This window comes from Notothenia rossii (genome assembly GCF_949606895.1).
Source record: "Notothenia rossii genome assembly, chromosome: 3".
In the NCBI taxonomy this organism is placed as follows: domain Eukaryota; kingdom Metazoa; phylum Chordata; class Actinopteri; order Perciformes; family Nototheniidae; genus Notothenia; species Notothenia rossii.
Window position 1 is genome coordinate 35,660,187 of NC_136901.1, and position 11,942 is coordinate 35,672,128.

Consider the following 11,942-nt stretch of genomic DNA (forward strand, 5'->3'; position numbering starts at 1 on the left):
CTGACACATTTCTAACCTTATATCTAAAAAAAAAGTGTTACAGAATACTCACCAGCAGAGATAGCAGGTATGGCCACAGACTTGAACCCAAGAGATACACATTGGTCAACGATGCGAATCACCAGTTGTTCGATGACAACTGCATCCTTTTGTCCACAGACATGGAAAAGGGCTTCACAGGGGAACTCTCCCGATTTGGACACAAAAACGTCTCCGCGAATGCATTTGGCTACAAACAACAATAAACACGAAAGCTGAGTAAAGAAGTTGTAGGTGTGTGTTGCTTAAAAATGTCTAGCAGGTCCTTTTTTTATTTACCTGCTTTAAGTTCTGCCTCCACATCCGCTCCAGCTACAGTTAAGATGTCTTTGCACACACCTGTAGGATAACCATACATTTTAAAATCAGTGAAGGGATGTAACCTTTCTGCGTTTTTTAAAGCATCATTAGTTCTCACTCACCGATCTGGAAATCAACGAAGTCGGTCGTGTTCACCACAGCATCCGTCGTCTCATCAGTGATGTCACCAAACACCAGTTGTAGTTTAACCCCGCCGCCCACTGTCATTGTGATTTCATCAAGGTCACTGGTGATGGACCTAAAGATTGCTAAAACAAACAACGCTCCAATATATATTTAATGTGTGTCTGATTTTTAATCTTGGCCATTGAGAATGCGGATGGAAATGGTGAACAATGTACTTGCTAAATACTTAGTTAAACAGTTTACCTTGTCCTCCCTGGTTCACATCTAAGCCAGGATGCCTGTAGACGTCTTGGTAGCACTGTAAATAAAAACAGCAGCATTAAACACTTCATTTCAGAAATCATGCATCTTAAAACCAAGTGATCATAGTCACCTCCTCAGAGTCAGGGTAGCCTGGTTTAATGACGATCTGGATGGTGGTGAGAGATCCAGAGGACGCAGATAATCCAAGCTGGCAAATGTTCTCCATAAGCACTTGAATGGCCTCTTTCATTGGGTATTTTAAAACATCTCCGGGTCCAATGACTGGAAAGGCAACTGAGCTATAGCCCTGCTGTACGCAAAGGTCCAAGCATCTCTTCAGGCCATTACCAAGCGCCTGCAAAACAAAAATCAGAAATGTTGTTTATGTCAAAAGTTACCACTGCATTGCACAACACTTTCTGTGCTTCTATATTTAAATGGTCGGTTGTAAATAGCATCATTTATGAAGTACAGATGCTTTGCTCTTATTCTTAGCGTTTGAATGCAGAATGTGAAACTTGAATTTGAACTCAGCTTTTGCCCTCGCCCAAAGTGTGCTCAAACTATACCAAATCCACCAAGTATTTAACTTTACCTTCAAACTCTGCCCTCTGACTCCATCCCATGGCAAGCACTCGATGAAGAAGAGCTTGGAGCAGCCCAGACATGGAGGCGCGTCCACCTGCAGGACATCACCAGGGGCAACGGTACAATTCGATGCCACCGAGTCAAACTTTGACTTGATTGCATTCCCTGCTTTTTGAAACAGACTGTTACCAATCTTAGTAGAAGTGAGGTTCTTGTTGAGCATGGGGACAACCAACACATTCGCCTGTGGAAACAATGTGGATTAATATCAATGTGAGTGGTTGTATTGCTGATTTCATTATTCTAATTAAAGTTAAGCGGAAATGTTCAAACCTGAGCATCTATCAGACTGCCAAGCTTGATCTCCAGGCTCGTCTTTATGGCCAAATTGCTTCCAACAGTATTGCAGAGCAATCTGGGGAGGGGTCCGGGTGCCAAGCCGCTGGTTACAGGGCTGCTGATGCTTCGTGGTTTACTTTGCACATTTACCAAATGCACACCTTGCTGTTCCTTGACGATAACCTGAAATGAGCTCTCTACCAACTCCTTGCCCACTTTACCTTCTGCTTGGAAGTACTGCAGAGCCCCCGGTCCATCCAGAACCAAAGTGTCGGAGGTCAGACTAGCTAGAGCTGACATTAGATCCTTCTTGGCCTCTTTGACCAGACGACAGGGACCAGACACAAGCACACAAGGGTGTGGGGAAAGTGAGGCTTTCAAGGTCACTTTGTTCTGCTTCATACCAATCATTCCTAAAATCTTATCAAAACAGTCAAGCAGGTCAGGATTCGGTAGGTTTAGAACTTCTTGTGTCCCGATTTGGTTGATCTGGTAGTCATGCAGAAGCTCTTTGAGCTTATTCACATTTTCTCTATAGCCCACCAGTCGTACTTTGGTGTTTGGGGTTCCACCGGTTCCTGGGATGAAGCTGACGTCCACTCTGAACTCTCGAGAGTTAGCTTCGTTCTTGGCTTTGAAGAGGATTTCCTTTAATCCATCTAGATCTGGGGGTGCAGCTAGAGCCCCCTGCAGCTCGACATTGGCCATATCAAAGTCTCTCTGCAGCGTGGCTTCGGCCTCATCGAGGCATCGGAGGACAAACTGGACATGACCAGCTCGGACCCAACCTCCAGGGAAACAGGATTTCTGAGTCTCTTCTGGAATCGGGTCTGGTACTTGGATACAGCACCGCTGGATCCTATAAAGGTCATCAGGGCTGTGGATAGTTTAACTCGCTTTACCTTTACTTTTTTCTTCAGTTCCTCAAGTGTGTTGGCTCCTGACTGCACCTCTTTGTCAGGCCCCTCTAAGGTCACCATGGCGCTGCCTATGTTGATCTTAACTTCTGGGTATTTTGCGCTCATTTCTCGACTAAACTCTTCTTCTACCAGCTTGAACAGCTTCTCCACAATTGGTAACTCCTTCCGGGTTGGCAGGCTCTTTTCGAGGACTGCTATTTTCTCATGCACAGCCTCAGTTTCTCCCACAACCACTGGATAACCGCCCTCTCTGTACACTTTAATATCATCTGTCACAAAGGAGAGGTCCTGCAGTAGGATTTTGGCTTTTTTCGGCTCAACCACATGATAGCAGAGGTAGCTCTCAGTGAAATTGATCAAGACTTGATTGACCTGTAACTCCCACTGCTCTGCAGCCCCAAAAGCTCCTCCAGGTCCCTTTTCAATATCCCCCCTTACCACTGCCTCCTCTTCCTCAAAATCTAACTCTACTTGGCAGCCGATACATGAGAGTTGTTTCTGTAATAATGTGTTTGCTTTAGGATTGTCTCTCAGGAAATACATGAGGAAAATATCTAGTTTGAATATCTTCTCAAGGCCTTTTGTGTTGACTTTGGTGGTTGTCTGAAGCAAAAAAGAACATTTAAAAAAATAATTAATTCATGGTAATGTTCTGTAAAACATGTGTTGTTGTTTTTTACTTTAAGGTGCTTTGACAACAGCTGTACTGTGCATAATATTGTCATTGATAGAATTGGACTGATAAGGAATCCCCTGAAACAGGTTTTTCAAGCTCATTTGACTGTGACGTATCTTTTCCCATAAACACCAAAAGGGTGGAGCTAATATTTTCATACCTTCGGTTGACTTGTAGATGGCTGACCCGGGGTCTCTGGGCAATAACTTCGACTCACATTTAGACATAAGTCGCCAGAAGGAAGGGAGATATTATGAATCTTCCTCTGCAACACCCTTTCCTGGTCTGTAGAAACACAAATACCAAGGTCTCAACAACATCCTACATTTAAACTACTACTACGAAGTATACGACACATCACTAGTTGAACTAAATAGGATTACTCACCTTCTATTTCCATGAAACAGATTTTATACGTGTTGCCTCCAGCCTTTTTGATCATCCCACAATCACCTCCTCCAGAATCCCGTCTTTTCTGAAAGTGCCTCCTGACTTTGTCCTTCTCTATGTCTGTCAAATCTTTCGCTTCAAAGAACAGTGGATGTTTGAATTCTTCCATTTTACCTGCCATTCTGAACTTCGAAAGTTGTAAAAAGTCTGGTGCTTCTTGGAAGGTGTCCGTCTAGAGCAGGGGTTCTCAACCTTTTTTGGGCCAGCGCCCCCCTGTCCATTATCCAGGTCTCTTACAGCCCCCCATCAAAAAAAGTAGACTTATTTTCTTCCCTGAATATTAATGTTTTTATAACTAATATTCTGTGTTATATCATTTAAAAAGCATGTCACTGAATGCCAAATAATAGATTTGATTTAACTGGGCAGTTGGAATATCATTATCATTAGTTTACCAGAGAGCAGAAAATGCATGTGAATGTGAATAAAAATGATATTTATGAGTGTTAAACAAACTCAGACAAGAGCAGAGAATACAAACAGACTGCTACGGAACAGCAGCAATTTCACACATGTCCAGTGCAGAACAAACAGTAGGCTACAAAACTGTACATTAGGCCTACAGAACTAACAGGTCGGAAAGGTGTTGCATTTCGCCAAATTGCGGGGGGGGGGAAGGTTAGTGTGAGCCCTGCGCTTGGTGGTTCTCTGCCAGTTTCTTCACCGCGGGTTGCAGAGAACTTAGTTTCAGTCGCAGTGCACCTGAGGCCGTCAAGTTCAAGCGATTGCGGTACTTGGACTGCATGTGGAGGACCTGGCTGAATCCCTGCTCCACGAGGTATGTGGTTGGGAAAGCCAGAAGAAGCAGCCTCGCTTTCTCCCAGAGAGCCGGGTAACGCTGAGAGTATTTGACCCACATGTTGCCCCAGCCAGAGGTGCGGAAAATAGCCTGGTTCTCATCGTCACTCTGGATGTCGATGAGATGCTCCTGTATTGCTGGCTCGCATTCCACCACGTCCGCCTGAAAGGGCTGCACCACCCAGGTGGGAACATCGAGGTCCAAAAGATCTCTGAAGCGGATCTTCAAGTCGGCATTCACCATCCTCAGGTGGTCTGTGTAAATGAGGAGGCGCTCATCGGTAAGAGCCTCAGACACCTGCAATGAGTATAACCAGGAAATTGTTATCGGTGCAGAATGTTACCATCCGATTTTAAACTGGTTATTTTATTGCTAATTAGTTTACTAATTGATGTTTCTTTATTCTCATAATACATTCAGAACATAAGTTATTTATACTAACCAGGAACACAAATATAGTGTTGCATAGAGTAGCCTACATTTATTACATGTATTATTTATTATTATCATTATTTAGTAGCCTAGGCTAGATCACCTTGGTCAACAGCGGGAAATGAGCAAACTGCCTCCTGCCTATGCTCTGCCAGTATAGATCCAGCCTGGAGGTGAGACTGTGGATGACCGCCTTGCTCTGGATCAGAGTAACTCCTTTTCCTTGGAGCTTCAGCGTGACTTCATTCATTTTGCCAAAGAAGTCTGCGAGGTACATGATGTCGCAGCGGCTGGATGACACCTGTTCCCAGAGTGCTGCATCCACCTCCTCCAGGAACTCCACGATGCTGTCAAACAGCTCACAAAAACGAGCAAGGCCGTTTCCTTTTGAGAGCCAGCGGACATCAGTGTGGAGAAGAAGACGCTCAAAGGTCTCATCATTTTCCTGACACAGCTGTCGGAACAATCTGTTATTCAGGGCGTGGGCTTTTATTTTGTTTATTGCCTTTACTGCAACATTGAGAGACTCGTGGAGAGGTGGACTTTTAGATTTGGCCACAAGGTTGTGGCGGTGCAAAACACAGTGGACTGTGAGGACATGCGGGACCTGCTCCTTCAGCAGAGTTGTGAAGCCACGGTACCTGCCAACCATGGAAGGGGCACCGTCAGTAGCACATTGATTGTTGATCGGGATTGACTTCTCCTGTAGATAAGCATCCAGTGCATTAAAAATGGTCTGGCCCTTGGTGTCTGTGACCAGATATTTGGAAAATAAAAATTCCTCAGCCATCTCCTGACTGTTGGAGGTGCTATAGCGGACATAGGCCATCAACAGAACATTGTTGTCAGAAGTGGTTGTCTCATCCAGCTGAATGCTGAATGGAGTTTCCCGCAGGATGGCACACAGCTGCTCCTCTGTATCAGCGCCCATTTCATCAATCCTGCGTGCTACGGTGTCATTACTGAGTGGGATGGATTTCAGCACCTGTGTGGGATCACGCTCCATCACAGTAGATATGACCTCTTTGATGGCAGGGAGTACCAACTTCTCTCCGATTGTGAACGGCTGCCCACATTTGGCTATCAGCAAGGAGATGTTATATGACGCTATTAGCCCGCTATCAGTCTGGGTGGTCTTCCTAGCGAAGAGACTACTGATGGTGCTCCTACCATGTTTCTCTTTGAGGGCCTGGAAGAACGGACGCTCCTTATCTGCCTTATCCGGGTGGATCTTGGTAAGGTGCTCCTTTAAACGTGAGGGTTTCATTCCCTCATTGGAAAATACATGTTCGCAAAGTAAACACATTGGGAGTTGTGCATTAGTAGGAGACGGTATGAAGCCATAGCTAAGATATTCAATAGAGTACTGTCTGCATTTGATCTTTTTCGCGGCCATTTTGCTGATGTGATATGATTTTTGTTCTTTTATGATGCTAATATTTAGGGGGGGGGGGTAGTGTCACGATATGGCGGCAAAGGCTAGAGGGCTAGCTGGTGACATGACAAGACATCGTGCCGGGAGCGGACCAGAAGTCGTTGTAATTTTGAACAAACAGAGCTCTGTGTGGAGCAGCCTAGCTAGCCAGCTCTTCCATGTCGTAGCAGACATAGAAACGGGTATTATTTTCATAAACTGACCACTTAGTTCGAATCTGTTAGTGGAATTTGTCATATCAAAACATATCAAAATTTAACAAAGTGACACAGATTATTAACAGTCGCGATCCCAAAATTACAACGACTTCCGGTCCGCTCCCGGCTGCTTTTTGTAGGGTACGTTCGTAAATGCGCTCTGAGCGCTCTGAGCGCTCCGAGCGTCCCCGTTCCACAGTCCAGAGGGCTGCGCTCTGAGCGCTCACAGCTGGGTGCTCTGGCGGAACAGACGGGTTTTCCGAGCGGACTGACCATTCGTGCATTTACGAACGTACCCGTAATAACACTGCGGACAGCTGACCAATCGCAAGCAGAGTTGTGGTTTCCTATAGCAACAAAAGATGCTGACAGCTGCTTTTTGTACGGGAAAAGACGCTGTGGCCAGCGTTTTTCATGACAAAAAGACATTATGCGTGAACGCCCCCCAAGAACACCTCAACGCCCCCCTTTCAAAAATATTGCTTCCAGCGCCCCCCGATGTTCTCTGAACGCCCCCTGGGGGGCGGTACCGCCCCCGTTGAGAACCAGTGGTCTAGAGCAAAAAGTCTCAAGCTCTTCAGTTTATTTAGTTTCGCTCTCCCTTGAATAAATAGACACACCTATTGACAGATTGAATGCTGGCAGAGCCTTTAAAGTGGGATTCCTGTGGTTAATCTTGTTCTGCATGAACCCAGATCCCTGTTAGCGTAATGCAGTCATGGTGATAGCATTTATGAGGATGGGTATATGATGTTGATAAGACTAACATTTGGGCGAGGGTTTTTTTTAGAGCTTGTTTGAAGAAAAAAGTTACCTGTTGATGATTACTATTTAGTTTATGAGATCATAAAGACTGAAGTAAAAAAGTAATTGAGTCGTTAAAACATTGAACTGAAAGGGCTTAATGATCTTGTAATTAAAAAAAAAAAAGTTAAAACAGCCCTACTTCTAGAAGTAGGGCTGTTTTAACTGATCACTGAGGGTCACTGTAGGGCAAGGGGTGTCCAAACTACATTTTGAATCGGCCCTCAGCATTTCTAAAAGTATAATGACTTAAGTATAATAAACTTTTGCTTGTCTTATAAGTACTTCTCAAATATATAATGTTAAAATATATTACACACTATTCATGCGTTAATAAGCCCAATTTTCAAATAAATTCAGTAAATTAAAGTTGAAAACATATGGAATATGGTCCACAAATGAAACTTGAGCTTGTATTGTATTGTTCTTCTTAAATATATATGTAAACATAAATTACACAGTAGTGTTCATGTGTTAATAAGCCCACTTTCAGTCAATTAAAGTTTAAAACATATTCTAACAAATACGTTTATAAGAAAAAAGCCCAATAACAAATTCACATAAGAACCTTGAAATCTACCCTTCATATTTCCTCTTATTATAATCAATCTGAAGCTTCTGTTTTAAGGAATGAGCTGCTAACACAATAAAGTAAAGGGGCTGTTTTTTCTTACAGCATTTTTCAAGTATCAAGAATAATTTACCTACATTGGATTGAGTTTGCTAATTTACAGCTGAACGTATAAGGCAATATACCTCTAGTGAGTGGCCCAGCCCTTGGTATATTTTTCTGTATGCGGCCCTCTGTGAAAAAAGTTTGGACCCCCCTGCTGTAGGGTCACTGCGACAGATATCATTACATTACATGTCATTTGTTAGACGCTTTTATCCAAAGTGACTTACATATATTTAATACCATGGATAATCCCCACAGGAGCAATTTGGGGTGAAGTGTCTTGCCAAGGGACACAACGACATACTGACTGCAGTGGGACTCGAACTTGCTACCCCATGATGCGAAGTTCAGCACACTTCCCACTGAGCCACAGTCGCCACTATCATTCACTCACTCACACAATATAAGCCGAAAAGTAGTTGTGTATCTGGAGGTTTAACAGCTTATTCAGTGTAGCTTCAGCATTTATGATAACAATGAGGATAGTTGTAGGAGTAAGAAAAGCAAGCGCATACTGTATATCTTTTATCTAGAAACTACAGTTATTTTTAGAAATGCAATTTGTTTAAAGGTGGGGTAGGTACGTTTTAGAAACCGGCTCAAGATACATTTTTTGTTATATTCCATGAAATGTTCTTAACATCCCGATAGCGATGAATATTTTAAGTGCTTTGACAAAAAATCCATACAAAAATGTAATCTGTGGAAGCCGTAGCACTGTAAAAAGCACGACTAATCATCTGAGCCGGCCCGGCTAAAATAACTGGATGGCCTACCTGCCTGTCAGCCTTCCATCTGTGCACAAACTTATCTCGTGCCCTCATTGGTCATGTGCGCACTCGTGTGTGTTGGAGGAGGGGCTCTGTAAGGAAGTGGCAGATTCTTTCCTGCTGTGTATTTTCAAATTCTAGCGCACTCGAGCTGGTTTCTCCAGAATTATCTACCCCAACTTTAAAGAAAAATACCTATCAACACATTCTGACAATTGAAGGGCAACTCTTTTCAACTGACTTTTTTTATGGAGAAAGTATATTTTTGAAAATCTGTGATTGCTACTAAAGCTTCTATTTTTTCTCATCATTCAAAAAGGAAATTCATTTGAAAACGTTTTTCTAAAGCTTAATTCATAACTCAATTTTGGCCACCAGGGGGCACAATTACACCAAAACAAGCAGATAGTTATTTGGTTTAAATTACCCATTTGATGTTTGTTTAATTCGATACAACATAATAATTATTCAATCAGCTTTAACTCAATTTTCGAGAGATACTCCCTCTGTTAAACCTGCATAACAATGTTTCTACTTGAGCACCATAAATAGCTCTTTTAACCTGTTTCATATCGATTCATAACATCTGTTTCCTTACATTTTATTTTGTTCAACAACAAATGCAAATAACCAAATAAAAGGTTAATAACTGCATTATATTTTGACAAAATATTACCTGGAAGTGTGTGTGTGTGTGTGTGTGTGTGTGTGTGTGTGTGTGTGTGTGTGTGTGTGTGTGTGTGTGTGTGTGTGTGTGTGTGTGTGTGTGTGTGTGTGTGTGTGTGTGTGTGTGTGTGTGTGTGTGTGTGTGTGTGTGTGTGTGTGTGTGTGTGTGTGTGTGTGTGTGTGTGTGTGTGTGTGTGTGTGTGTCTATAAGAGCTGAGAATTGGCTGTCATTCTATGTCTTTCTAATGTCTAAAAGTAAGACAACACAGCATTTCTGATTCTGAATTTTATTAATGCTTATATTGGCAGTAAATCTAAAACAAATACAAAAAACAGATCCAGTTCATCTTGAAGTTGAATAACTAAAGTGCAACAGAATAACGTCCTCATACCAAGACGAATAATCCTTCATGCTCCAGGCAGCTAAAGTTATGTTGCAGTGCAGAACACTTTAGAAACTGGACTCTGGAATGTTTCTAAGATCTAAGACCTAAACAATACTTTTCCAGACTATCAAATCATAAATCTTCAAATCCAGTTAAATGCAATCTATACATTGCAATTGCTGAAAATAAAGAATACTTAGACACCTTATACTATATGTTGTAAGTGCTCTTATTAACTTTTCCTTTCATGCTGACCAACTCCTTTCTGGTTTTAAACAGCATTAGAAAAATATGGAAACTGAATTGTTGTATTTAAAATATTAAAAGATGATTGGTTTACATAGTGATGGTGTATAATAAAGGTATCTGACATAGTCCACACTTTAAGGCTTTGTACGAACATTGTGAACATTCACGTGTGCAAATTAATATTGATTAATTGATATGACTAAAACTCTTACACATATAACTTTACGTGAACATACCTCAATTTGTAACTTTCTTTAATTTCTGTTACCTGTATATTCCCACATGGGATAATAAATCATATCTCCTCACGGTCACTTGAAGTGATGAGGTAGTCGGGGTACGCTTGGTTATCATGAAACACGACGTACATTTGGGGGTTCTCCATTCTGTCGACCACGCTATCGTAGCGGTCGTGGCCTCCTGGTCGCTGATGGGAGGAGGACCTCATGTTTAGTGGCCCTGAGTGTAGATGCCGGTCAGGACGCGGGCCACGAACATGAGCTGGGAACCGTCAGCAGCTGGCTTGGAGTAGGTGGGTTGAGCAGAGTAGTTGGCATTGACAGCGAAGTATGTTCCTTCCCCGTAGTTAGTTGCTGAGAATAAAAGGAAGTAGGTGTAAACCCACATTAAAACATAGTAAGCATGAAGTCATTAAAACGCGATTTCATTAAAAGATACACGTTTAAAATTGGTCAATGATATCATCCCTTTAAAAATATAATAAATAAAAGTAGTATGACAAATTACAATTACTGTTACTGAGATCTCTGCTCACCGGGCACGCGCACGTCGCGCAATGCACCGTAGCAGACCGAAAAAGGACTAAAGGAGAGGAAAACGGACCGAGAAGCAGATGAGACGAGCACAGTAAATTAAAGTGATTCAAAGTTGATTTTTAAAAGATAAAAATACCATCCACACGGTCGGGAAACCCAGTAGACTGTATCGAACATTAACCAACGTCGTTTTGGTGAGTCAAACCTTTTAATAGAAAAGTTTTGTCAGAGTGATTTAATGTTAGCTTCATTGTTAGCATTTCATGTTGTTGAGCTGTAAGGGAAGCCATGAACATGGCTTGCAATGTCATGTATTTGTTATTTTTGTTTGGCTGAAACTACGTGGCTTTAATGTGTGTTTTGCAACGGAAATATGTGTTATTTTGTGTGAACAGGATAAATGAAACATGTAGAGGAGAGTAAAGCTGCTATTTGAGCCTCATTGTAAGCTGTATTGACAAAAGAGCTACATTTACAGTAGTTTTCTAAATGTAATTATATAATTTATATTGTTAGTTTATATTATATATTCTTTCATCACCTGTCGTACAGGTCAGGTTTTTTGGACTGGATAATAAAGTTGAACGATGGAGTTGTGCTGCACGTGTGAGAGGACAACACACACAAGCTCTGATACAAGATGGCGAGCCAGGCCCACGGGGTATTTCTCAATCTCGAGGACGCTTGCTTGGTAGCACATGTCTTCCGAGTCACTTCCTTCAGAAGCTTGGCAAGAATCCTTCCTGGCATTCGGAAAACGAAGAGTGGAACAGGCAAGCAAGTGTGCAGGTGTGCGTCATATGAGAGGCCCCGCCCTTACATTTTCCGCCACAGATTTTGTGAAATTGATCCGTGCGCAAGCATTGTGGGGATTTTAAGACCGGAGTTTACACATGTGCAGCCTCGAAATTTCTCACTACGAAGTACGCCAGGCTCGGAGAATCCAAGTATGCTGGACATTGGAACAGTCCTTCGGCGGCACTCGTCAATGACGTAGTATGCTTGAAATAGTGGCTCTGGAGCAGCCTTCCTCGACATTGAGAAACACCC

General features: G+C 42.4%; 3 protein-coding genes and 1 long non-coding RNA gene across 4 annotated transcripts in view; all 4 read right to left on the minus strand.

Annotated features, from left to right (window-relative positions):
* The window catches only part of LOC307033128 (protein mono-ADP-ribosyltransferase PARP14-like), an 8,141-nt gene extending 7,449 nt beyond the window's left edge, over window positions 1–692 (minus strand). Inside the window, exons 1-3 of the mRNA XM_079671426.1 lie at window positions 462–692; window positions 319–378; window positions 53–229 (exon numbers count right to left, since the gene is read on the minus strand). Of these exons, the coding sequence (XP_079527552.1) occupies window positions 53–229; window positions 319–378; window positions 462–567 (343 nt within the window). The 5' untranslated portion in view covers window positions 568–692. The remainder of the gene's footprint in view (window positions 1–52; window positions 230–318; window positions 379–461) is intronic.
* Window positions 614–3,860, minus strand: LOC307033130 (uncharacterized protein). The gene is made up of 6 exons (XM_079671438.1): window positions 3,640–3,860; window positions 3,413–3,537; window positions 1,651–3,179; window positions 1,325–1,561; window positions 860–1,084; window positions 614–784 (listed from the first exon to the last, which is right to left on the minus strand). Exons 3-6 carry the CDS (start codon window positions 2,362–2,364, stop codon window positions 713–715), a joined length of 1,248 nt encoding a protein of 415 aa, XP_079527564.1. The 5' UTR covers window positions 2,365–3,179; window positions 3,413–3,537; window positions 3,640–3,860; the 3' UTR covers window positions 614–712.
* Window positions 3,861–4,121: 261 nt separating this feature from the next.
* Window positions 4,122–5,585, minus strand: LOC307032878 (zinc finger BED domain-containing protein 5-like; the record flags this gene model as incomplete). Its single annotated transcript, XM_079671155.1, has 2 exons — window positions 4,122–4,798; window positions 5,037–5,585. 2 exons carry the CDS (start codon window positions 5,583–5,585, stop codon window positions 4,322–4,324), a joined length of 1,026 nt encoding a protein of 341 aa, XP_079527281.1. The 3' UTR covers window positions 4,122–4,321.
* A 4,167-nt stretch (window positions 5,586–9,752) lies between these two features.
* LOC307034467 lies at window positions 9,753–11,936 on the minus strand. Its single transcript, XR_013806923.1, has 2 exons — window positions 11,434–11,936; window positions 9,753–11,097 (listed from the first exon to the last, which is right to left on the minus strand). It is a non-coding gene; the product is annotated as an uncharacterized lncRNA (long non-coding RNA).
* Between the last annotated feature and the right edge of the window lie 6 nt (window positions 11,937–11,942).